At 46.6% G+C, this 27,122-nt stretch overlaps 1 protein-coding gene across 4 annotated transcripts; it reads right to left on the bottom strand.

Moving 5' to 3' along the window:
• Positions 1-616: 616 nt before the first annotated feature.
• HIPK1 (homeodomain interacting protein kinase 1) lies at positions 617-26,169 on the bottom strand. Of its 4 annotated transcripts, none has more exons than XM_062509791.1 (16): positions 25,953-26,169; positions 23,935-25,012; positions 18,402-18,525; positions 16,333-16,452; positions 15,520-15,606; positions 14,499-14,683; positions 14,049-14,211; positions 13,469-13,691; positions 12,486-12,607; positions 10,782-10,916; positions 8,184-8,326; positions 7,845-8,027; positions 7,086-7,301; positions 6,574-6,812; positions 6,079-6,215; positions 617-5,172 (listed from the first exon to the last, which is right to left on the bottom strand). In XM_062509791.1, the coding sequence occupies exons 2-16, from the start codon at positions 25,008-25,010 to the stop codon at positions 4,687-4,689; spliced, it is 3,639 nt and encodes a 1,212-aa protein (XP_062365775.1). In that variant the 5' UTR covers positions 25,011-25,012; positions 25,953-26,169; the 3' UTR covers positions 617-4,686. The 4 variants fall into 4 exon arrangements, with proteins under 4 accessions (XP_062365775.1, XP_062365776.1, XP_062365777.1 ...); XM_062509792.1 differs by having other exon boundaries at positions 8,184-8,323; XM_062509793.1 differs by lacking the exon at positions 10,782-10,916.
• Between the last annotated feature and the right edge of the window lie 953 nt (positions 26,170-27,122).

Here is a 27,122-nt window from a genome sequence, read left to right as displayed (position 1 = left end):
GGATGATGGATGGATGATGGATGGATGGATGGATGGATGGATGATGGATGATGGACAATGGATGGATGATGGATGAATGATGGATGGATGGATGGATGATGGATGGATGGATGGATGGATGGATGATGGATGGATGGATGGATGGATGGATGGATGGATGAATGATGGATGGATGGATGGATGATGGATGGATGATGGATGGATGGATGGATGGATGGATGGATGGATGGATGGATGGATGATGGATGGATGGATGGATGGATGGATGGATGGATGGTCGGTCCAGCTCCGTGCCCTGGATGCAGCAGAGCCAGGCGGTTCTGCGGGCACCGGCCGCAGGCTCCAGGGACCGATCGGAGCCGGGACTGCGGAGCTGCGGTGGAGCGCGTGTGCCACCTAGTGCCGCTGCATCCCAAATCAACATCCCGCATCCAAAACCCACCTCCATATCCACATCCCGGTCCCGCATCCACATCCCAAATCTGCGTCACGCATCCAAAACCCGCATCCCCATCCCGGACCCATACCCTGGATCTGCATCCCGCACCATCAACCCCTCCTGGAGCCCTCCAAATCCCTCTCCCGCTCCCCTTAACAGAACGAGTGACCAAAGGAATAGAGTACAGAAAATTAACCCTTTTTATTGATGCATTGCAATTGTTCTACATTTTTACCATATTATGTAGAAAATACTTAAAATACAAGCTACTTTGTAAAACCAAAGACAAACATTGAATCCAAAGATAAACTATGTTTTCACAATGGACCCTTCTCCCATATAGTTAGTATTAAATTTTTAAATATCTATTTCTTTTGTTAAAATGATTTTTACATACCCCCTAAGTACATCAGCAATACAAACATAGATCAGTAATTGTCAGAAACTACCTGTATCTAGCGGCTTGTAAAAAGGAAGAGCACAACCATAAAAGAAAGTTAAATTTTACACAGTAACTAGCATATCAAATACATTTAATAAAGTAGGAATTCCATTGCAATATCAAGGATTCAAGCAGAAATACTAACATTACATATAATGTACTGCTACATGTAGTGAGATAGATATAGTTCAAGCTGAATCTGAAATCACACATTATATAAAGTTTAGCAACAAACAACCATGTGGACATGCGGCACCATTCAGAAGTTTAAATAAAATTAGAAAAAAGAAAGCAGGGCTGTGCCAATCCTGTCATTTAGAAGCAATTTAGTTTCATGTACTAAAAGAAATTGCTGAGTCAGAGGTAAATTACTGCATCCCATCAATTAGGTGCTAAGCAGGAAAGCCTCAGGAGTTGCCTCTGCAGGGGCTATCACAGCTGCAAATACAGGTCAGGTAAGAGAAAACTGATTGAACAGCTCAAGAATCACACAGACAAACCTAGCTGGGACCACGGCTATCAAATATTCCAAAGGTGAATCCCAAACTAGTTGTAAAGAAAATTAAAGGATGCCAATTCCTATCCAGAGATAGCAGATTTCTCTCCAAAAATGTGTAGCAGGCTCTGACAATGAGGAGAGTCAATTCTTGAACCCAATTGAGGCTGGATATGCAAGGAAGAAGGATGTATCACCTTATAGCAGAACACAATACACCTAAATTGGGCATCATATACTGGGGCCAGACTGGGAGGCCCTGGCCCTGCTGGGGTGGGGTTTGCTGTTTATCACAGAGGAATTTTGGGGTATTGCTTGACAGCTTGTTCCAAATGGAGCACGTTTGATTTTACCTACATAATCTCCATCTCATCCTCCCTGTTCCAACACTCCTGGGAACTCGGGCAGTGGAGGAGACGACACCGTGCTTTGGGAATACATTTGATTGGGATTAATTGTGTTACAAGGTCTCTAAATGGACATTTCAAGCTGCCTTTTTTTTAGGGGAAAGTGGGAAATTTCTCAAAATTTTTAGCAGATTTTGCTAGAGGTCTTTTTTCTTTTCTTTTTTTTTTTCCTCTTAGTGAAGTGTTTTCCATGAAGTCCTATTTGTGAAACAGGGAGTTGGAGCTTGGTCTGCCTTTCGGTGGAAAGGCACAACTCTGTACCCAAGAGGTATCTCAAGGCAAGTACTGAACACAAGCAATGTCAAAAAAAGCAAGAAAGTGCCTACAGCAACAAACAGCATCGTTTGCAGCAACGATGTGGCACAGCAAGGTTGGTTTTCTGCACGCTCACGGAAGTGCTCCGACTACAAACACACTGAACATCAATGTGGGCTAATGCTACCGTCCAGTTCCACAGCCCTCCATCCCTCCCTAGTCCACCCACCTCAGGCCAGCCCAGCCTTCCTTCTAGCAGGAACGTGGGCTTGCAGAAATGCCTCGGGCATTTCTTGCCACAGCCAGGTCAGGACCGGCCTCCTTCCTGCTGGGACGGAACATAAACTGGGGTTCAAGGTTACCAAACCTCTTATTGCTGCAGTGACACAACTGCTCGAACCAGTTTATATCATCCTTTTGGACAAGGTATTTTATGTGTTAGATGAGAAATAATTCCTAGTACAAGGGACCCGAGAAAACAAAGTGTAGTCCAAAACCTGCACTGATTATCCAAAGTGAGTATTTCCTCCGAACGCTAGGGCTACAGCTGACTGACCTTCCCAATAACTCCACATTAGCAGTAGCATTACAAAACTTTTTAATGGTATTATGTGCTTTACAGCAGGCTCTCTTTGGTATAAATATTCTATCACCAAGCTAGCAATATTTTTACACGACACGTCTGCTATTCCTGTGGGGGAAGGTAACGCTACACTAAACCTAATAAAAGTGATTGCACGTATTTAATCACTTCTGCAATATTAGACTAAACATTCCAATGCATTCCCAGCACTACCTTATCCGAAATGCACTGACAGACACTAACAGTACATGTGCCATTTCAAGGGAAAGCTTCAAGGGGACATCGCTTCACTGGGAACAAGAACGGAGCCGGGACGAGCGCGGTGACAGGGAGAGGGCTCTGCACCATCCTGCTGCTCTGGCTGGGGAAAAGCTGGGTGGGTGAATTGCTTCAATTCGACGGGGGCTTGCTGGTCCCTCGTAAGGCAAGCTCACTGTAAACTCTAGTCACACTACATCATCATTTAAGGCACTACAATAAGGGGACACACCAAACAACTCTTCATCACACATACCTGTGCAAAACAAATCCAAGGTATCCTTTCCTCTCGTGAAGCTCTACTCCTCTCTCAGTGCTACAGTGATGAGCTCTAACCATTGCATTATATCACATACATTCCAACATGAATCAATTCATTTTGGTTTAAATACAAAGGATACAACACTTCCATCCCCAGGAACGTTTAAGAATTAGACAAACACTAAGTACAGAGTTCAAGTATAATCACTACACATTTTGATTACAAAGACAGAACATTTGGGGTTAGCAGGAAGTTTTGCTTGTTATATTTTTCTAATCAATATGTACATATTTCATTTTCTGTAAAATATTAAAACACCACCAATACAAAACTTCTAAAATAGTTTTAAATTCAGTAATAAACTTTAAAATCTGGATTTTTTTTTTCCTTTTTTCTTTCTCTTTCTCTTTTTTTGTCTTGTTTTTTTTTCTTTTCTTTTGTTGCAATTCCTACATGCACGTACTGTTTACAAGTCTTATTAAGAGCGCTTTAGAGTAGCTGCTGACATATCCAGGAGGATACGCTCACAGGAGTATAAAAAGCTGTACACATCAATACAGTGATGTTTCATGGTATTTCAAATTCATCTCCCTCCTAAATGAATCACGTGAGGCAAAAATATTAAGAGAAAAACAGAACAAAGCAAAGCCCTGTGCTTCTGTGAAGGAATCCAGCTCCATTATAGGGCCAGCATCTAATAAGCTGCAGAAACCAAATTTTAGAGCAATGCTGCATTATTCACTCTCAACTGGAGACAATACCACCACCCTGACAGAGCTGCTGAGCTCTGTCACACAGTGAGATCCTGAATACAGTTTGAACCACTTAGAAGAATTATGCAATGAACACAATAAAAATTCAGCTGGGCTATGGAGAATTTTCAAGAAAACAAAGCAGACTCCAGGGTTTACAGGACTCCTGAATGTATCATGTTGCTGGCATAAGGCAGCTGCCTCTACCAGTCCTTAAACAAAGCAGAGGAGTAAACAAAACACCTTTGACAGAAACATATATGGAGATGTAATGGCTTTTGCAGAACCAGCAATTTGTTAAAGACAAAGTGAATTAGAGAACAGATGTTAAAATAGTAAATCTGATTTTAAAACTGCCCCAGCAACATAATGAGATAAACATGCACTACATTTTTAGTGGCAACATGGATTTGTGCAAGCTGCTAAAATAGAATCTGCAAATCTTTTTGTTTAAGTTACACAAGTTAAAAAAGACATTAGGATCTGTCTTCTGAGACACTGATTTGACACCCCTTTTGATTAGCACAACAGAACAATTTTAAATAAATGTGACCATGAACTTTTTAAAAGCATCTATAAAAAGTAAGTAAAATTTTAAAAACTTAATTAGTGACCCTCGTACTGGTAACAAAGCATGCTGCTCAGTTAGTGACTGAACTCACCAGAGACATTTGGGAACAACATACAACCAGATCAGGGAGAAACACGAACCAGGCAGTCATTCCCAGGCAAAGGTTCACCTGAAATCCTTCTCCAACCTCTCAGCCCCTCTCAGGACAGTGCTTCACTTAACTACAAGTAGGAGTACTGGTTGATCTTGGTGGGGCTCAGCGGGTATCCAGTGTAAATAGCAGATCCTCTGGAAGCACCAATATAGGACTGGGGAGCGAACTGGTGCTGGTACTGGGCAGGGGGGACGTTGGCAGACGTCAGCAGGCTGGGCCCCACGCTGACAGGGACCTGGTGCACCAGGGTGCTGGGGTGGGCAGCGTAGGTGGTGTGGCGTGACGAGCCCTGAGGGGAGAACAGGTGGGCGATGGACGTGGTGGAGCCCAGAGTGGCAGCACTGGTGGGGGCATAAGTGTACATGTGGGGCTGGCTGGACAGGTGGGCACTGGCCGTGGCTGCTGCCAGGTGGGGATGCACTGGGCTGCTGTGCTGGAACGTGTAGGGAGCCTGAGAAATCGTTGATGTGAGGGGAGCCACGTAAGCTTGCTGCCGGCGTGGGACAGCATTGCCACTTCTCTCCTGGGAGGCCAGCACTGTGGTTTGCTGGTTCTGCAAGGGAAGGGAGTAAATGAGGTTAGCTCAGGTGAGCAAGGGGCAGCCAGAGCCCACTGATGGACACCTCCATCCCCCGGACACACCTGCAGATCCTCCCTCGTGACACCCTCCCGCGGATCTGAGAAGGGGACAAAGGTTACACTTTTCCTCTACAAAGGGACCAAAGTGCCACTCGGGGGGTACCACAGCTGGACAAGTGCAGGCAGATCCTAGATCTGACCAGCCCCACAACTCCTCACACACCTACTCCTCTGCACCTTGGGAGGGTGGCAGCAGGGCTGCCCTGTTTTAGCACCACAAAACCTGTCCGGTGCCCATGGCAGAAGTGAACTGCAGGGGTAACAACACCCCCTCTCCTCTGAGAGGCTGCTGCAGTGTGATCCAAAGCACTAACACAAAATGAAGTGAAACCAATCTTTGAATTGAAACATTCAAAGACGTCAGGTGCCAAACGTCAGTGTGAGAGAGAAAGCCCAGTCTTAAATCTACTGGTTGGAACTCTGTGAGGTCTAGAGAAAGGAAAAGAACTAAAGAATTTCCTCATACTGTGCCTTCAAAGTTACTCTAATTCAACAGCTGGATCTGGGTGTCACCCTCCCGAGTGGCAAGAAGGATGTGCTGTGAGTCAGGTGTGACAAGGAGCACAAAGAGAGACTATGGACACAACCACACTTATTTCTCCTGCCCTCTGGTAGAGGGACAAATCCTTTTCCTTGAGAAACCTCCCTGTACTCCCCCCACAGAGCCTGTCCTACCCTACACCACCCCAGGACACAATCATCTCCAAAGAATTACCACTCGCAACTACTGACCCTGTGCAAGCCAGCCTTTCTCCCTGCCTCACCCATTCCTAAAGCAGCTCTGAGCAGCCCCGAGGCCAGCAGAGGCAGGCAGGCTCACCTGGCTGAGGTTGAGGGGCTGCACGCCGTTGGTGACCACGCGGTGGGAGCGGTACCCCGTGGGTGTGATGCAGCATCCCGACGCCTGCCCGCTCACCGAGGCCACTGGCTTGGTCTTACTGGTGCTGCTCAGGATGCCTGGAAGATGGCACAGGCTTAGTCCATTCCTCCCCTTCCCATGCTGGTGGTAACCAGCTCTGGGCACCAAACTGAATGTTTCTGTCACAGAGACTTTGCTTTAATTACGATTTCAAATGTGACTAAGAAATCATCAGGAATGTTTACAGATCTTCCTAAATGCAGCCAAATGCAAATGAAAGGTAAATCTAATCATTAATCATTAATTATTATGAAAACAGACCAAGGCTTTCACAACAGCAGCTGTGAAACCTAAAGCTTAGAAAAACCCATTGTGGAAGTGCAAAACTGTGAGGATGAAGATGTCACGGGGACAGGAAAACACCTGAGGCTTGACAAAACATGCTGAGATACCCACCTGAAGCCTGGGTGGCTACAATGCAGTCATTGAGCTGCATTTTCAGGGGTGGGACGATGATGGTGCGGGAGCTGGAGCTGTCAGCAGGGGCTCTGCTGGGCAGCTCCAGGGCTCCCCCAGTGCTCCTGAGCGAGGACAGGGGGTCTGGGGCATAGGGGCTGCTCAGGGATGAGTCTGAGTCAGGGGAGTCGTTAACAGTGACGTAGCTGATGACGTTGGATCTCTGCTTCATACCCAAACTGCGGGGGGAAAAAAGACAAAATGCAAATGGGAAACATTCAAGTTTTGCCCACCAGAATACAGATCTCCCTCTAGGATCTCACACCCTCCCCTCCTTGTCAGATAAAACTCAGATTAACTACAGGCACAACAGCACAGAGATGTGATGGGGAATATTCTTTCTTATGCAGCTCTTCTGAGTCTGCCCAGGGATCACACATTGTGTTCCCCACTCTCCCTGATGTGTGAGGTGAGCCCAGCACAGCCCAGTACAGGCTAAACAAACATCCCACCTGGCAGGTTTGTATTTGCTGTCCTCCTCCTCATCAGTGTCGCTGCGGATGGTGATGACACTGACAGGGGGGCTGGGAGTGTCAGGGATCACGATGGGCTGGTGCTGCTCCTGCACTGGGACCAGCACGTTGGAGGAGGAGGAGGTGGAGCGCAGGGGGCTGCTCCCAATCACAGAGTACACCTGGGTGGGCACAGGCTCTAGAGATGAGCTGGGCCTGCAGGAAAAGCACAGCAGGATTCAGCTCCAGGTCAGAGGCTTGGACAAACAGCATTAGGAACATACATGCATAAACATACCTACATAAACAGAACCTCAGTGCAGACACTCAAACAGCAAAGTGCCACAGACACAGCCCAAAGGCACTCAGGGATGCTCCGAATCCACCATGGGACTGATGGGACTGATCCAATCCATGGGACTGATCCACCTGAACACTGCCAGGAACTGCCACCCCTCATTCAACAGCTCTGTCACTTGCATTGCTATGGCACCAACACCCTGGGAGTGTAAGAGCCCTCTGACCAGGACAGTAAAGCACTTGGTCAACCATGGCCTCGCACTCCCTGAAATTAATGTAATTTAAATCAGTGACTACAGCACAAAGGCCAAGACATCTTTAAATGCAACTGTAGCACAATAAAGTTACATCCTCACTGCCTCTTCGATCACAAGATGTGCTTTTCACGCCACAAAGGCAACCCCCACAAACAAACTTGTGGCTTTTCTAGGACTGGGAAAGGAAGCAAGGAATCCTTACTTGGCTGTGCTCGGTGCTGGCTGCTTGTTCTTCTTTGCTGGCACATTGCTGCTCTGCTGCTGCCTCACAACATGAGCAACCCCAACGTTCAGAGGCTGTGCTGTGGCCAACGTCACGTGGTTGGTCAGCAGAGATGGCTGCTGCATGAGAGTGCTGTACTGATTTCCATGGGAATGTGCATTCCTGGAGCAGAGAAAAAACAAGAGACCCAAATCCCATGACTCCACTGCAGGAACCACGAGCTGCAGCGAGCCCCTGAGGGAGGGGAAGGGAGACACTGTGGGCACTGTGATGGATGTATTCCCACTTGGCAGGGAGCTGGAGCCCTGCAATCCCTACCTCCAGTCAGCCAGCTGCTGGCTGCTGCTGATGGTCTCTGGGATCACGGCCGCTGGCTGGACAGAGTTGTGCAGAGCAACCCCTGGGAGCTGCTGCCAGGTGGAAGGGAGCAGGATCTGCTGGGTTCCCCCGGGCCAGGCCTGCTGCAAAACAACAAACACAGACACGAGGCTCACTAGGCTTCAGTTCCTGCAGGGGCAGGCAGAGATCTGTCCAAGCAATAAATGCACTGGGGTGGATTGTTAGCTTGCAGAGGGACAGCTCCTCCTTGCACGTTTTCCCAAGGACAAGAAAGCCAGAGGAATGAGCTTCCCCAACATTTTGCTAATCTCTTTTATCACTGCTGTTGCCTGGAGAAAACAGTGTTTATATCGTGCTGCACATGCAGCCAGGTATTGCACAGCAGCAGTGCTTGGGACTCTTTCTCAACATAAACTTACACCACTGCTCTGCTGAAAGGTCCCAAAATATGAAACCAATTTGGTCCCTTTTGCTTTTCTACCTTGCAGGGATCACACTGAGAGAGCTGAGATGGTGTTGTTATCATGGAAATTCACCCACCTCAACTGAAGCATTTAAGAAAAGCCACACTGAGAGATAATTTAGGCGGGTTCAATTCATTAATATTATCAATGTTCCTGTCCAAATAAATTTGACAGTGAAATGTTTCCATGATTTTGATAATATATGGCTTTCTCTCCTGCAGCTTGAACTGCAAAACCTGTTGTTTCAAATTCAACATCTCTGCAAGTAACAGATCCACTTAGTACAAATACCAGTTCCAAACAAGAAGCCTTCAAAGCAGAGAGCTGCTACAACCTCTGCCAACATAAGCGGAATAATAATAACAACAATAACATTGAAAAAATAAAAAATAAAAAGAGAAATATGTTAAAAGTCACACCATGCGTCTTTCCAAAAGCCAACACCTGCACAAGACAAAGCAGAGAGTTTAATACAGCAAGATATAAATTCCCAATGAGAGGCAGAAATCGGGCCTTCCAAGCGACGAACTGTTTTGACAGAGGAAGGACAAAAATATGCAAAGCTTAGCAAATGGCTAATGCAAACTCAGGGGAAGCAGCAAGGGAGAAGTGTTGGAAGCACTAAAGGTGAGCAAATTCACGCCAAAGGCTCCCAGAATCCAAACAGAACTAGTCAAGTCCTCCAGAGAAATTCAGAACGCAGGCTCAGAGTCTGGAGACAGCCAGCTCTGATCTCTACTGCTGTACAGGGGAGTTGAATCTCAAGTCCACTGCACACACACAGCAGAACAGAATTTGCCTGTTGAATCAAAGCCCAAATACACTTTGGAAAACATCACTAACAACTCACTTGTGTCCCAAGCTCTGCTATAGTCACCCCTTGCTGTTTTTGGAGCCCAGATTGCAGCCGTTCAGCAAACAAAATTCAACAGGAGGAAAGAAGCAGCACCCCTGGGTCTGTTTAGCTCAGAGCTGTGACCAGGAGAACCCCACTCTCCTGCCTTCCCAGCCCCAGAAACAGGGAGCAGCTCACTTGGTTCATAAGAACTCAAATTATTGGGTTTAAATTTCAGGACAGGTACGACTCGAGCAAAATTCTACTTCAGCAGAGGCCTCCCTCTCAGAAGAAAATTACATTCAAACTATCACTTTAAAGCCACATGAAACAACATGGTTCACACAATGGAATGTGCTTTGAAGGACATGTGAGGATACCAGCACTTCAGTGCACTGCAATGTTTTCATAAGCTTCACTGATCTGATTCTGGAGTTTTACAATGACTTCTCTGTGGCACTTGCAAAGTTGTTCTGATGCAGGTGCCAGAATACAGAAGAGGACAATTTTACAAACATGCACTTTTTAAAGGTGTGTTCATTCCCTTCCCCCATCCTTTTAAAAAATTGTTCCAAATGACCTAAATGCTAGCTATTGCCATTTTGGATACTAGAGCTCACCTTTAATTTCAACCAAGAAATACCTATCAACTGAACAGTATCTGTGAGGAACAGAATCTTTATCTCATGAAGCAAGCTATGTGCGATTTGCTATAAATAACAAAAGGCCAGAAAATTATTGTCAATGTTCAACAGAGGTTAAGAAAAATCAACTGCTAGAGCAATACATTAAAGGATTTTCTGTCATCAGGGATTTTAGCCTGTGCTTAATGATCTGAAACATTTCTCCATACAAAGCAGCTTTACATGTGTTGCAAACAAAATATGGAGCTAACTTGCCAAGTAGGTCAAATTCTGGCCATCCAGGTACCTGTAGCAGAGTCAAGCTAAAGACTGATTCCTTTGTATTCCACAATCAAAAGGCAAAGATAGGAGAGTAAGCAAAGAACAAGAACAATTACAACTCTTCTAGGGTCTAGTTTAGAAGAGCTTTCAATACTAGGCTAGCAGAGGTAATAGTCAATGGATCTGGATTCTTTACAGAGCCACACTAAACGTCAGAGTCAGACAGTGCTTCAGCAATGTTGGGGAGGAAAACAACAAGACATTAAGATGTAGCAAGAACACAGCCACAAGATGGCACATGCTTCCATGCCCTCTGCAAGTCTAAGTTAAAACAAAAACTCAGTTAGTGAACACAATCAAGGGAGGCAATTACCAGTACTGCAGCCGTCTGTTCGACCAGCGCCGGCCGGCCGGCTGCGCAGTTCAGGGTAAAGGGCACCGCATACTGCGGCGTGATGGTGGCTACTTGAGGATGAAGAGTTGCTACCATTAGTGGTGTACAGCTTCCCTGAAATGTAGATCAGGCAGTGAGTGAAACACACGAGCTGAGGAAGGTCAGTGCAGGTCGGTGCGCGGGGCGGCAGGGCCAGGCGAGGGGCACCGCGCCGCGAGGGAAGGGACGCACCGACACCGACACCAACAACACCCAGACCCTGCAGCTCCTCCACAGGCACCTTCACGGCCCTGAGCAGAGCATTAGGAACTGGGAATTTCCAGCCCAGTGACACAGTTCGAAAGTCAAAACAAGTTGGGGAAAAATTTGGGGACGGGACCTCTCCGATGACAACAGTTCAAAAGTCAAAATGAGCTGGGGAAAAATTTGGGGACGGGATGTCTCTCTGATGACACAGTTCAAAAGTCAAAGTGAGTTCAGCCACTGGCACTTTACTGGGTCCCAGAGGGCAAGTGACAGCCACGCTGCACTAGCCATGGCACAGACTGCACCCCAGGCAGCTCCCTGCACTTGCTGTCAGACCTTCAAATCCACACACAGAACCCTTGAGAAAAGGTAAACTATGGGATTTCATGGAAGGCACACTTTGGTGTCAGGAAACAGCAAAGTCATCTGTGATGAAACCACCCAGACAAGTATTAGTCCATCAAATGTCTAATTAAATTTAGATTCTTGGTGTGCAGTTTGCATTCTTGGATTCAGGTAGGCCTTCAAGTGGATTCTGCTTTTTGGATACTGTGACCTGTATCATTAATTCTAAAGAAACCAGCAATCACAGAGTGCCACCTAAATACTTGGAACAAACTAAAAATTACTCCTCTACAAGAAGGTCAGTAAATGCAATATACTGCCTGAAGAGTAAAACTAACAGAGTACCTGTTAATGCCAGCAGAAACTAAAACTATGCAAATAAATAAAAAACCACTTAATTATAAAGGCAACTACAAATTTTCAGTAAATAAGACTTGTGAATCACCAGGCACTTATTGTATATTAAAGGATTACTTTTTGGAAATTAAAATAGTTTTAATTTATGACACATTACTAATATTTAAAACAGCATTTTTAGAATGATTTGTGAATTTTGGTATTGCATGCTGCTTAAACTGCAAACTGCAGACATAGATACGTCATTGCTACACATTAATTCACACTAAGAATATAACTAGCTGAGAAGGATTCAGAAATAATTTTGTTGATTTAAAGATGAAATTTTAGCAGGAGTAATCTGTGTTGTCACCTCTGTTTACCGGGATCTCACTTCTCACAGCAATGATTTCTCCTGCCACGATTTTAAAGTGTAGGCAAAAATGACCAGCACTGCCTGTAAGGCAGTGTCCATGCCTGAAAAATACAGCCTGTTTTTAGCAGCTGAAAACCACATATTTATTCCCATTATTAAATCAAACTCTTAAAACCAGGGAGGCACATGACATAAAATAGCTCAGACTTCAAATATTGCAGAAAACCAAAACAAAGCAAAACAAGAAAATACTGTCGTAGAAGTGACCAGCATTTAACCTTTCAGAGGGTCCTGAGAACCCCCTGCATTCAGGCAGATTCTCCTGGATTTGCAGTGGAATTGCAGTTGAGCCTATGAGGGGTTTGGGGTGTTTTTTTTACCTGTGTGAGAACTCCAGACTGGATCTGCAGAGGCTGTGCTGCAGGTGCTTGTGGCACAATTGGGACAGCATTTTCCATCCTGACTGGGAACCCAGAATGCTTTGTAGTTGCCTGAAGTCCAGCTGTGGAGGACAAGATACATCACTAAGCTGCTTTATTATTCTTTCATTTGTTCCCAAAAAATCAAATTCCTACTAGGTAAGGGCAGAGGATAGGGTCAGATTAAGGGGTAGGAAAGCTTTGACAAAATCCCAGTTAAGCATCAGCTGAAGTAAATCTTTCTGCATCCTGGGATCCTGCAAGGCCATGATGGACAGCCAGCCCCCACCAGCCTGGCTCTGTGGAGTCTGGTTTGCAGGAACAGTAACACAGACTCCCAAATTCCCACCTGCTTGAGAAAAGTTTAAAGTTCAAGCCTTACACCATCAGTTCCGAGATCACAAATAACCCTCCCGACTAAAACAATCCAGGTATCAGCATAACTTCAGAGCCCTAAGGATGAACACAGGCATGAACAGAGCTGCCTGTGCTATGCTCACTGACCCACAACCTGTGACAATCTGCTGGTAGCAAAAACTTGGATCAGGGCTATGAACTGAGGCTCAAACACCAGATATCTGCTCTTGAGATAACAAGCACAGCAAGACACACCGATTTTCAGGCAGGTCTGGCTCCTCTGTTCCCTGCTTTCTGTGGAATGCTGCTGTGCTCAGTTTGGGGGGAAAAACTGGTTGAGCAACTAGCTGGAGCCTGCAACCCAGGCAGGCAAGATCCTGTCACCTGTTCCAGCACGACCTGGAAGGGAATCAAGCTGCCTGCACATGTCTGACCTGGTTCTACACTTCCATCTGATCCAAGAACCCTGTGTGACACCCACAGAGAGCTCTGCTCAACTCTGGGGTGTCTCAGCTTAGTGCAAATCACAACTTCTCCTGCCTTAACTGACTGAAAGCACAGCATCACACAAAGGGTTCTGGGCTTACTTTGAAAAGCAGGAGGACAAACAATGAAGGTTTGCTGGAAGGGGTCTGTCTGTGTGCAGATCTGGGTGGTTCCAGGCTGCAAGGAAACACTCTGCTGGGCCACTCCTGCCACTGGGGCTGCAGAGGATGGGTACAGGGCAGACTGGTAGTTGAGCAGGGAGACGTCTGAGTTGGCCAGGGAAAGAGTAGCAGCAGCAGTGGAATTGGAAGCCAACACACTGGCCTATAAAAATAAACAGAAAATCACTTATCTCTTGTAATCTTATCTCTCTTTGTTAATAAAACAAACAACAGGAACCATCAATATTAAGCTAGGAGGAAAGCACCTGGAAAATGTTTGATGTTAAAAGCTTAAGACGACACAGAAAGAAACCCATTTATCGCACCCAATTTATTTACGTTGATGAACTGACAAATTTTCAATACATGAAGTAAAGAGGTTCCTTGGCCTGAGTTTTGGAAATCAGACTTTGAGATAAGACTATGAATTTTGGAGAGTAGTTTCAATTTTGGCCTGAAGGTGCCAAATCAGCCTACTCCATGTCTTTTATGAGGATTAAATAGGTGAAAGATGCTATACCTGGTTGTGTACTGTGTTGAGCTGGTTGTTAAAGCTCATTGTCAGGTTTGTGCTTGTGTTAGGAGCAACGTGAGTGGTGAAAGGGCTCTTGATCTGATTCACTGTATCATACATGTTCACTCTTCTCTTGCAGATCTCCATATTCTGAAAGCAAGATTTCACACTGGAACAGAATGACAGAAGCAAAACATCAGATTTGTAAAAACAGCACACAGATGTGACAGATTCCCAACTTCATGCACGTGCTTTAGGATTAGGTTCTTTCAAACCAACAAAGAATGTCCTAAAACACGAAAAGGAAGCTTATGAACATTCCATTCCTTGCACATGCCATTGCTATTTTCAGATCAGCCAGGAACTGCAGAAAACAGCGCTGACAGAAAGCTGGGAAGTGCTGCTCTGTGATTCCAGCAAATACAGAAACAAAACAACCCATCCAAGGGAGCTTACTGGTTACTGTGGGGGAAGTCCAGCAGATGTGCCATTGTAACAAATGAATGGTTCAAAGTCTTCAGTGGAGTAATTCTCTTATCTGCATCAATTGTCAACATTTTCTTCAACAAATCAATGTATTCCCTTCGGTCAGCCTTCTCTGCCAACATGTCAGTCCCTTCTAAGTCTGTAGACATATTCACCTGGAAAATCAAATGGGAGCAGACCACACAAGCATCAAACTAATTGCTGCCTAACAATTCAATAACTTCACATCACACAGAAATATTTCTTAAGCATTTGTCTCTCAGCCAGACTAATTTCAGGTATTACCATGCTAACACACCACCTTTCCCTTGCTCATTCTAGGAGAGAAAGTCCAACTTGCATGTGGAATTCTCTCCTCAGCAGGGAGCTGGGTCTATTCAGAGGGATCAGCCAGGCTTCATTCTCCACTCTCTGGCAAAATGCTCTCATGTTTTGGGGGAATCTATGAGGGGCTGGCAAGCCAGAATGATTCCACCTTCTCTGCACAAATGTAACCTGATGGTAAAAGCTACAAAAGCAATAGAAAATTGGTGTTTAAGATTTAAGGCCTCATGATATTAAAGCCACTCAGGTATTCCTTCATTTCACCTCTAAAGAGGAAATGAAGAATGATCTGTAGTTCTTGTCACTATTTCCAAAGAGGTCTAATAAGAGGTTTAGTCCTACAAATGTATTTGAAGGGGCTCAGCTCTCCTATTGCTCTACTATACTGGGAACAAGTTGGGCACACTCCTGTCCAACACACTGAGGGACATAAGAAAACATAAAACATTTCAAACAGGTTCATAATTAACATTTTGACTGGTTTTCATCCACTGATTTCTAATGTAAATTGGCACAATGGTAAACCTCCATCAGTGCTCTGAACTGTCACTGGAAGAGGACTGGTTGCTCCAACAAAGGAGCACCGGTTTTAGAGATCCCCCCAAAAATTAAAGTTACTAAATTAAACGTGAAAAAGAGTTATTTGTGTCCCAAGATCCCCACACACCTGCGCCATATCATCCAAACAGTTGAATATATATTTCCGAGCTTCTTTTGATTTTATTCCTGTTTCCAACTCATGTTCTTCTGGAGTCTACCAAAGAAAACAGAACAAACTGAGATACTGTACATTGATAAGGAAAAAGCAGCAAGGAATTGCTGAGGCAGATGACCATTTGCTGCTTTCAGACACACCACACATCAGCAGCTCAAACCCAAAGAGCCCTGGGATCCCACTCCCTCAGCTGGAAAAATCATTCATTGCAAAGCTGAATTAACAACAGGATGATTTCATTTCAAGGCTTCCTTGGGTAGTGCATTAACCAAAACTACTGAAGTTTTCTGATTTAGGAAGAGAAAAGGCTATAAATATTTTAAATCCCTCTTCTACAAAGAAAGGCAAAATTCCCTTCTTTTTGCTGCTCAGCTTTAAAGGCAAATCAGGCCTAAATCTCATTCCTTCATGTCCTCTGCCAACCCATAACCAGATTGCTGTTAAACTAACAAACCCATCATGAAATACTCCATATTTTACTGGTTGGATTGTCAGGAGATGACAACAAGATGACACACTTCCCTGAGAATGAGCAGCCCATAATAAGCACCCAATTATCTCAATGATGGAACACCCACTCTTTGCTGGTGCTATCATGCACTGCTGCTTTTGTCAGAGCAGCACCAGGAGCTCTGCACAGCTCCTGCAATCACAGACCCCAAATCCTCACTCACAATGCTTTCACAGCACACCAAAACTGGGTGGGAATTTCTATCAAATCCTCAATGAATAAAAGAGCATTTGGGATGGAAGAGACAGACAAACCTTGAGCCTCCACAGTGGGTATCCCAAATTTGGATCTCTGTTAAAAAACCTGCTTGTTTTCGTTCCTGCACTGAGAAGATACTCCGCTGGAAGGCCTTGAGTTTGTGAAATGTAACGAATCTAGGAAAGAAAATTCCAAGAGTGAGGATTCCCATCAAGAATTCACAGCAAATGGGGGCAATTAACAGCCAGGTTTGTTCACAGCTAATAGGAAATTACCTGTAACTGCCCAGATATTCAAAACTGCACAATTAAAGGGACCATTCCAAGTATTTATAAAGCCACTTTTGTAATCACACGAATATTTAAGGTTTTAAATGCATCTTTCTTATTTTATGGAAATATTTTTGGCTAATGTATATTTAAGCAATCTGTAGGCTTTAAAGGCAGTTATCAGTGTAAGAAATACATATTTTGAGGGAAAACTACTGCAGAATTTATCATGTATGTATAAATAATTAAAGGTATCATTATCCAAGCAACATTGCTGTGCCTGCCTACACAATACACTAGGTACACAAAATCAGAATAAAGTCATGGCAAAGCTCTCACTGACCAAGAAACCAAGACCAAATATCCTCAAACACATTCAATATACTTATTTTTGCATTTTAAAAAGAAAAAAGGCTCAGAATTTAGGAAGGTGCACCTGAATCCTTGTGATGGTATTGGTAAGACACCGGTAAAGAGAAAACAAATAAAAAGGTATGCTCAAAAGGAAAGAAAATAGCAAATTGATGTAAAACTCCACAGTGCTATGCCTTGATCAAGCCATCAGTTAGAGATCCTTAGATCTTCTTGTCTGCCAAACTCCTGCTATGCCACTGTGCCAAAACAGGGCACTGTCACAGCTTATGATCACATGAATTTATGGGCTCACTTCTCAGTTAAGCCAAGGTGGATCCAAGCATCTGCACGTGAGTATTTCTTGTATCTACACAATAATTCAGGTAGCAGTTCTATTTTTACAGGACTTAACGTTACCTTTACAGCCAGAGGGTGTTTAAAGAAACAGCTGTAAATCCCATGCCAGCCCATGAACTCATTCCTGGAGAGGTACTCTCACAAGTTTTACCTCAACTTTCACTTGCTGCTGCAGAATCTCAGAAAACATGAAAGTCAAGTCATCCCCAGTCTTCAAGGGGACATCAAAATGAACCCCATGAAGTCACACCTCACACTGCATCACAGAGGGCTGCAAAATCCTGTCATTAAGAAATGGAAAAAGCAGCTCCTCCCCAGCCACCTACACGAGCAGATAAGGTTCTCAGAATTACACAAAACTCAGTGCACAAGGAAACCACCAGCTACTTTCTAACTCATTCTGCTCATTAAGGTGCCACTGTGTTTCCTTTGGAAATTTACAGTGCTGGGAAGACACATGACAAGTAAGTTTTCAAACTTAGTAAGTTTTCATATATTTTATCACATTAGGAAAACCATACCAAGCACTGTAACGAGATCCCACCACAAAAACCCCAGTGGAAAAGCTACTCTGAAAAAAACTCCCTCTCATAGACTTTTTGTCCTTTTATAGGCACTGACTAGGCCAGGTAATAATGCCAAGTATCCACAGAAAGGACTAATTAGTTCAAGATGCCTCTCAGAGTCTTGCCCTTGGATTCCAAAGACAGCCTGAGGCTCACACTTTGCATAAAAACTGAGGGTTGCTGTAGGTATTAACAGGGCAGGAATGATAGGCTTGCTCTATCCCCACATGGAAAAACTGCCCTCATGGTGAAATTACAGAGGGTGTTTCGCACCAGGACACACACACCTCACTCCTGCTTTGGCAGGAAGGTGTTTGAACAGCTTTTGGGTTTGGAAACCAGGGGTTAATCTCAAATTGGCCCCTTTTTGTGGACAGGATACACTCAGCTCAAGTGAAAACACACAGAACTCTGTGCTCCCTGCCCAGAGACAATGGGAATATCACAGAGAGAAAATGAGCTCAGACAGCAGCAATGTGCACTGATGAAAGATGATGCAGGGCAGGAGGGTTCAGGAGGGTTTGAACACAGAAAATCGTGGTTCCATGTGAAGATCCCACATCCTCCACGTGCTCTCACCTGGTCATACTCAGATGCTCCTGGATACAGAGGCCAGCCCAGAAACAGCTCAGCTATGACACAGCCCAAGGACCACATGTCAATGGCTTCACAGAATGGCAAACCCAGGATGATCTCAGGAGCTCTGGTAAGGGAAGGGAAAGGAAAGAAAAAGCCAAAGTCAAATCTTTTACTCTGAAAGCTGCACTTCTTCCCTGTAAACCACTCTGGGTAAAACTCCTCCATGCACAAATAAATCTGTTTGAATATAAATTGTTCACTTTAAAACAGAAGTTGTTTCCTTGAGTGGCCTAATGGATCCCAATCTTTTTATCACTTTGGTGGATTCTTTCATTGCCACGGTGCCCCCAAGCTCCTAGGAGGCCTTTATATCACAGTTGCATAAAGTTACTTCTTGAGTAATCATTTTAATTATATTTGACAGCATGTGAGGACTCCCTGAGACAGCACACAGCATCACAGAATTATGGAGAGACCTTCAAGATAATCTAGTCCAGCCTATCCTAACAGAAGGGAAGGAAAGCTCTGGCAAACAAAGACTTTGCTAGGAGAAGGTCCTGAGACCCCAGGCAAGCAGCTGCAGAAGAGGCTTGCCTGCTTCATGTGGGAAGAAAAGCACCTGCAGAGCCAGGAAAAGGAGCTCCTCAGAGAGCTGCTGGGTTTCTACCAGCAGGTTTTCACGCAGGCTTTGCTCAGAGAGTTTCGAGTTTAAAATGGAGGCAGAGAGCCCAGCTGGAGGTTGTGTTTCAGGTTTCTGTGCACTCAACCACACCTAATGGAAAATGTACCTGTTTGGCCCAGCCTTTTGGGGAGGTGATAAAAAAAGCTCACACTCCAAGCAAGGTCCGCTTCTCTAACAGGTTGGAATTTCAGGGAGATTTCAGTCTGGAGCTGACTCATAACACAGAAGGATGTTTTAGTACAGCTCTTCACCTACACAGAGTTCTGAAACAAACTGAGGCTGTTCCGGCAGGAGAAATTCTGGTCCTACATTTGCATAGAGCACAAAGCCCCAGGTGCTGCAAACTCCACATGAGCTGCTGTGGGAATTTACTCTGGAAAGTACAGGAAATACGAAAGCCTTGACCTTCACCATGCATAACTAACACAAGAGCAAAGGAAGAGAGAAAAGCCCTGAACTCCAGGCTATCCATTTCCTGGTCATGCCCCAGGGTTTGTGTGGCATTTCTGGTATTATACTATGGACACTTCAGTTGTTAAAAAAGACTGAAACCAGCTCTGAGCCTTCTACAGAATTCTAAAAACCAGGGCTTGTGTAATGTACAGGTGTCAGTAAATTTGACATTCACCCTCCTCAACTGCTCAACCTCCCAACTGTTTGTCCACGGCAAGAAGTGACTCCCCTGTTAATCACCCTTTGTGCTGTGGTGACACAGATGCATCTTTTGTTTTAGGTGTCTACACAGGTGTCTCCAAAACAAAGGCACTCAGCCCAGCTGCTCAGGCACAGGGCACCTGAGAAAGCACAAGATCAGGAAAGGCCAGGTTGGATTGAGCTTGGAGCAACCCGGCACAGTGCAAGGTGTCCCTGCCTATGGCAGGGGTGGGATGGGATGAGCTTTAAGCTCCCTTCCAACCCAAACCAGTCTGGGATTCTATAAAAAAAGATAAACAGCTGAACCAGTTGCCGGTTGCAGTGAGGTCCCATTTATTCCTTATTATCCAGATTTTATTATGTCTGAGCCCCCAAAACCAGAGCCATGATAGACCTTCAGTAATCAGAATAACAGATCATTCAAGCTAAGACATAATGATACTCTCTACTCAACACTGATCTGTTTCTACCTTCTTGTTTGGCTGTTCCTGGCAGTTGTTGACTTTGGAAAGGTTTCTCACATGTGAAAATATAAGATTATGCAAATACAAGCAGTACCTGATATTTGAATGCTGACTGTCCTGCTAACATTTACATTTTAAGGAAATATGTTAGAATGGATAGAACTTTCTACAGGATAATAGGTGCAAACCAGAGGAACCTCTCACTTCACAAGTAGAAAAAAATGCAGTTCACTCATTTACACAGGAACCCCCCTTGCCATTACTTTATAAGACATCATCAACAAACTGTACTGCCCCTCTTGATTATCCTGATGCAGGAACTTCCAATTCAGAAAGGACCCAGACCTGTCATATAAGGAATGCTGCATTTGGACTGGCAAACAAATTAAAATATAGATGGCTTGTGGAATAGGCAGAGCATGCTAATCCTTCTCTAGTGTGCTAAAAAAGCCCCACCAATTCCAATGGAAATAGATTTGTGGCAGCTTGTAGGTCTTTAACTCCAGGATGGAATAGACTCACGTATTCCTAAATCTCAATACCATTATGAAAGCAAAGTCTTGTATTTTATTCCCTGCAACTAAATAAATAAACTTCTCGTGAGCCACCTGATTTCATTCTGATTGCAGGACGGGGCTGGGAAATCAGAATTTCTCTCATCTCCTTTTACACCACTGCAATTAGCAGCCTTATGAGATGTGAGCTGAACCAGGACAGCAGGCAGAGGTCACTTCCATAGCTGCTCTGCCAGAGATTAAAGTGATTTTACCATCTTAAGATCTTTGAAATAAAATCAACAAAACTCTTTGCACAGATGCTTGCCAAGCACTGCCTCCCAAAGCTTACAAATACACTCAGGCACTCCCAGAAGAGAAAGGACTCACAGCAGCCCCAGAAAACTGAAAGACTCCCTCCCAGCATTTCCAAACACCCCATGTTGACACCTGTGCTTTGGGATGGTGGGAACACAGAGCCTGTGCAAGTGCAGCAATGCAGGATTGCAGTGCAGAGAGCTGGATTAGCAGAGCCAGACTTGGCAGCAGGCGCTGCTGCTCCCCAGGCCAGCATGGCTGGGACAGAAGTAGGTCATGGAGCCCAAAGCAGAGGTGAGAAATGGATACTCCTAAACTCTGCAGCTCCCCAAGTGCTCAGGGCCACCTTCTCATGGCCCAAATTGTTCAGTCTGTGCTCCACACTGGCCCACAGGCAGCACCAGGAGGCAGGGAGCTGAGTAAAACTCCTGGGATGGCTGCACTCACATGTAACACAGGACATGAGTAAGCCCCACTCTGTACAGCAGGGAGATCCCCCAGATCCACGTCTGTACTCCAGGGATTTCTTATTTCTGCATGGTTTCTTTCCATTGTTCATCCTCCCCCAGAACAAAAGCAACCTCACCTGAGGATGGTATTCTCGTTTTCAGGTGAGGAATTATTGCACAAACATCCTAGAACTGCCACAGAAACTGTTCACTGCAGACAGCTGATCTACTCCTACTTCATGATGGGCTTCAGAGCCAAAGAATTCTTCGTGGGCACTTCTACTCACTCTTTCAAGTGTGAGCAGTAGCACTGCCCCTCCTGAGTGGGGTCAGGCAGCAATGTCTGTGGGGAAGGGATCCTGCCTCAGCCCTGACACCTGTCCTGACAAACCCAGCGTGACACCCCAACAGGACAGTGCTGCTAGAGCTGTACCTGGAGCAAGGTGTCACTGCCAGCAGGACAGCCAGCCCCTGAGCCAGCTGGGCTGCTGGACAGGATCACCTCCAACAGCACAGACAGGAATTAATAAAGGAAGGTATTTTCCTGAAGGGTACATAAATCAGAAAATCCATCTTACACCACTTGAGTGTGGCTGGTTTAAACGTTTCTACAACAGAGGTTACCTAAGTGTCAGTAACAGGAATTGAAAGCTAAAAAGTGAGCACAGAGTTTATTTTTAGTGGCTGACAGGGAAGCATATGAAGAACTGGTCTATGCTCTTACATTAAACACAGCATTGAAAAAATTCCAACTTGGAACTCATCTGAACACTCATTTAATGTGAATATGGGTAAAGCAATCCAGTTCTCCCACAACAAGCTGGTTTCTGCACCCTCTCTGTAAATTCCTAGATTATGGATTTTAGTAATCATCACCATTACACTAATTACAGATCACTAAATACTAGATTTCCACATCACAGCATTCTTCACTCCAGCCAAGCAGACAGTCCAACGCCACCTAATCCCAGGTTATTTGCCTTTCTGGCAGAGTCAGTCACCCCAGGGAGCTGGAAGGGGCTGGGACTCCAGTGCCCCACACACAGATGGAGCAGGAATTCCCCTCCCTGCAGCCCCTGGAAGATTCTTATCACCCCTCACTGCTTTTCCTCAGCTAAATCTGTTTTCTGAGATACCAGAAGCTGGAGGGAACCATGGGCCTCCCCAAACTGCTTTGCTGACACGTGTGACAAGTCAGATAGAGCAGATTCCTGACCAGTGGTCACCTCTTTCCATGCAATAACAACAAAATTGATGGTGTATTTTAGAGAGTGAGCATTTTTAGAGCTCTGGGGCATAGGGGACAACTGTGCTACCAAAAAACCATAACAATCAATAGTTCAGAATTGGAAAGATTTGTGCCAACAAGCTGAGCAAAGATCATGAGCAATGGATTAAGAAAAGTCTGTATCACATGAAAGGAATGTCATGGAAAGCTGCTACTGGGTGTTAAGAGTTAAAAAGAAAAACAACACAAAAACAAAGGGAGCAAGCACACAGGGAGCATGAGGGATGAGCAGAGCAAACCTACAATAAGCCAGGCTTTAAAACTGAAGTGAGCAGCCAGGGACGACATCAAACAGGGCAGAGACACAGGGTGGGGTGGAGCGTCTCAGTCCTGTCTGGTCCCAGCTGGAAGGACTAGATACTAGCTCTGAGTTTTGCATCAAGTGAGCTCACATTCCACCCAAAGCAGCCCTGACAACACAGCACAGACTCTTCACGGCTCTTTGAAGCCAGAAGTTCTTTCTGCATCCATTTATTGAAGTCTGCTGCTACTTAAATTCAAATACACACTTAACAGAGTCAAGCTGGAGGAATAATTGGAAGAAACAACACAGCTCAGTCTCTGAATTTTAACGTTTCTGCCCATAATTTATTTTTAATTCTTGGGCAGGAGTAGGGTAGAAGACATCTCTACACATTGCTAAGGGAAGCAGAGATCTTTCTCTAAGGGAGCTGCAGGTTCCATGAAAGCATGACTTAGCTAGGGTTGACACAGGAAGTCATGTGCTCATGAAGGGGGTTCAGACAAGGATGAGGAATCAGAAGAAACAAGAGTGAATAGAAATTGGCAGCCCTTTGACTTCTCTCCCTTCTAAATGTTCAAGGTTAATGGACTAGTTTCAGATCATGGCAGACGACCCCAAATGCACTACTTAACACTCCCCTGCTGCTTCTCCAGTTTGCCACTTCATACAGTACCACAAGCCAGTGGACAGGGTAAAAGCAATTTAGTGCACTGATCTGGGGGGGAAGGAAGGTGCTGGGCTGCAGATTAGGCCACCCTTGCATGGCAGATATTCTATTATTATTATATCCAACTTTCAGAAGAAGTCTCCAGGAAACATGCAGAGCTGATGATTTCCTGCTGCCCCTCAGCTGGGGTTAGACAGAAGAGCTCAGTGTCTGTAGAAGGAAACCCCAGCAGGATCAGCCTGACCTGGATCAGCGAGCAGGGGCAGTGCTTACCTGTAATACCGTGACTGCAGGTACGTGGAGCACACGGCCTTGGACACATGGCTGGCTGACCCAAAGTCGATCACCTTCACTCTGTAGGGCTGGCGTGCAGGATCCACCAACATGATGTTCTCTGGCTTCAAATCAGCATGGATCAGACCCAAGCTCTTCAGTTTCATCAAGGCAGTAGCCACTTGCTGCAGGATGGGCCGGATGTATTTCAGGGGCAACGGACTGAATTTGTTTTGCTTTAAGAAATCATATAAGTTCTGTTCCAGCATCTCAAAGACAAGGCATGTATGATTCTTGTGCTGAAAGCACTCATAGGAGCGGACGAAGTTGTACTCATCAGCATTCTCACTGCTCAGGCGAGACAGGATGCTCACCTCGATCTGGCCCTGCCGGGCGTAGGAAGGGTGGTTCTTCAGGATTTTGATGGCTACAATCTCCTTCGTGCTACGTTTCCAACATTTTGCCACCTGCCCGAACGTCCCTCGTCCCAGGAATTCCAAGACCTCATAGCTGTTGGTCATAGAGCACAGGATCTCATGCTGGACCAGCTGATAATCCCCCTCCCCACTGGAGCTGCTGCTTTTCGTGGTGACCGTGGTGGTCGTGGCCGCAGCACCCACCGCAGGTCTGTTTTGCAGCATGAGAGGTGGATGTTCCTCAATGATCTGCACACTACCGTTGCTGTCAACCTCTTCACTTTTCCTTTTTAATCCACATTTTTGGTATGGTTCCAGCAAAGAAACGTTGCTCCTGTGGGTGAGGGTCTGGCTGCTCTGGAAGGACGCTGTGGCACTGCTGCCGGTGCTGTCGGCCGCGGTGACCACGATGTGCTCGACGGAGGGAGCGGGGAGGAGGAGGTTCTGGTCGTAGGTAGGGATGCTGAAATTGGCTACCTGATGAGAGGAGCTGGCTTGCCCTTGAGCTGCTGGGAGGTTTTTGCTGTGGGTATAATACTTGTCACTACTGCTCTGTCCTGAAACATCCCAGACAGACGGCTCCACTTTCAGTTTCTTGGCACTGCAGAAGGCACTCGAGGATACTGACGGAGGGGAGAACACCTGCAGCTGTGAGGCCATACCTGGAAAAGGAGAGAACTCATTAGGGGCAGCAGGTTGCAATGGACAAGATCCTCCCATCTGTGCAAAAACCAGAATGATGAGCATTTTTTCAACACCATGTGGAAGGGACCCTCTGTAACTGCTGCTCCTAAGGGCATCACCAAGTGAGGCTGTGCAGTGGAATTAGCACATGGCTCTTTATCCAGCTCTCTAAGGGCTAAAGGAATCCCAGGACACAACAGGAATCCCAGAGTCAATTAGGTTGGGAAGGACCTCTGGGATCATCAAGTCCAAGCCTGTGACCAAACACCACCCTGCCACCCAGACCAGAGCACTCAGTGCCAAGTCCAGTTGCTCAAACACCTACAGGGACGGTGACTCCACCACCTCCCTGGGCAGGCCGTTCCAATGTCTGACCAGTGAAGAAATTCCTCCTATTGTCCAACCTGACCCTCCCCTGGCGCAACTAAACACTCTGTGCTCTTGTCCTGCCGTTCCTTACCCGGGAGAGGAGCCCGACCCCCACCTGGCTACACCCTGCTTTCAGGGAGTTGCAGAAAGTGATAAGGTCACTCCCGAGCCGCCTTTTCTCCAGGCTAAAAAAAAAAAACCCTGTACTGACGAAAACAATACTGAGGATCGGGGGGAGCGCAGGAAGTGGGAAGACCCTGCGAAAATTACGATCCCGTCCCCAGGCCTGTTTCCCAGGCACTGTAAAAACAGAGTCGGTGGGAAACACAACGCCGGCAGGCCCAACCTCCCCCCGGGGCAGCGCCCGCCGCGCGGCCCGGAACGCCGGGAGCGGAGCCCGCCGGGCCGGACCGCACCGGGACGTTACCGGGGTTCGGGCCCGGCCCCGCCGCCGCCCCGCGCCCTCCCCGGCCCGGCGCAGCCCCAGCGCGGGGGAAAGGGGCGGGCCCGGGCCTGCCCGCCCCGCCGGGCCCCGCCGCCCGCACTCACCGCCGGTGGGGGGTTCTCAGCCGCGGGCCGGACCTGCCTGGGGGACACGCGGGGGTGCGGAGCCCCGCAGCGGGCTCATCATAGCCCCGCCACGGCCGCCGGCCCGGCCCGCTCGGCCCGCGCTCGCCGGGGGGAGCCCCCAGGCCGCTCCGCCGCCAGGCTCCGCCGCGCCCTCACGGCCCGGCCGGGCTCCCCCCGTCCCGTCCCGCCGCCGCCGCCGCCCCGGGCCCGAGCGCCCCCGGCCCCGCCGCGCTCCCGCCGCCGCTCCGGGCCCCGAGCGCCCGCACAGGCCGAGCCAGCCGAGCCCCGAGCGGGCGAGCGCGCACGTGACCACGGGGCGGGGCGGCCGCAGGAAGCGCCGGGGCGGGGCCGGGGGGAGCCCGAGCGGGGCCGGGGGGAGCCCGAGCGGGGCCGCGCTGCCCTCCCGCTGTCAGAGCAAGCCCCGGGCTCTGCTCCGGGACCCCGCGATGCCACCAGGAGAACGGGCAGGAACTGATGCTCAGGAGGTTCCTCCTGAACTTCTTTCCTGTGAGGGAACAGAGTGCCCAGAGAGGGTGCGGAGTCTCCCTCACTGGAGATATTCCAGAACCGTCTGGACATAATCCCGTGCCATGTGCTCGGGGATGACCCTGCTGGTGTAGGGAAGTGGGACCAGGTCAAAGGCTTCCAAGAAGGGATTTAGTCCGGTCATGTCACCAACACCCACTCGAGAACTCCACAGCATTTCAATTCAGCCTACTCCAAAGTCAATGTTACAGAGACATTTATTGGCTTTCTTGCAAAAGTTTAAAACATTAAAAAGTAACAATTATAAATTACAAATACCAAAAATCAGACAGAGTAGGTTTAGATTAGATACTGGGAAAAAATTATTTATTCAGAGGGCAGTAAGATTCACAGAGAAGTCATGGCTGCCCCATTCCTGGAAGTGCTTAAGGCCAGGCTGGGCAGAGCTTGGAGAAACCTGGTGTAGTAGAAGTTGCCCATGCCTGCGTCAGGGTTTGGAACTTGATGATCTTTAAGGTCCATTCCAACCTAAAACATTCCATGATTCTATGAAAACCTCAGCAATTCTCACAGCTTCCTGTTCACATGAACAAGGTTTACACAAGGAGTGCAAACCCCCTCCAGCAAAACACTGTTCTGGAACTCTGTACCCTCTGAGACAGG

This window comes from Cinclus cinclus, chromosome 27, assembly GCF_963662255.1.
Source record: "Cinclus cinclus chromosome 27, bCinCin1.1, whole genome shotgun sequence".
NCBI classification, from domain to species: Eukaryota; Metazoa; Chordata; class Aves; order Passeriformes; family Cinclidae; genus Cinclus; species Cinclus cinclus.
The sequence above is the reverse complement of the archived record's forward strand: the minus strand, read 5'-3'. Positions and strand labels throughout refer to the sequence as shown.

What these genes read in the sequence shown, in the direction of transcription:
- HIPK1 (XM_062509791.1), bottom strand. Translation starts at nt 25,010, where the DNA reads ATGGCCTCACAGCTGCAGGTGTTCTCCCCTCCGTCAGTATCCTCGAGT. An exon ending in TCAACACAGTACACAACCAG is followed by an intron (nt 13,692 to 14,048) that starts GTATAGCATCTT and finishes TTATTTTTATAG; the next exon opens with GCCAGTGTGTTGGCTTCCAA. An exon ending in CAGCAGCTGGCTGACTGGAG is followed by an intron (nt 8,028 to 8,183) that starts GTAGGGATTGCA and finishes TCTCTGCTCCAG; the next exon opens with GAATGCACATTCCCATGGAA.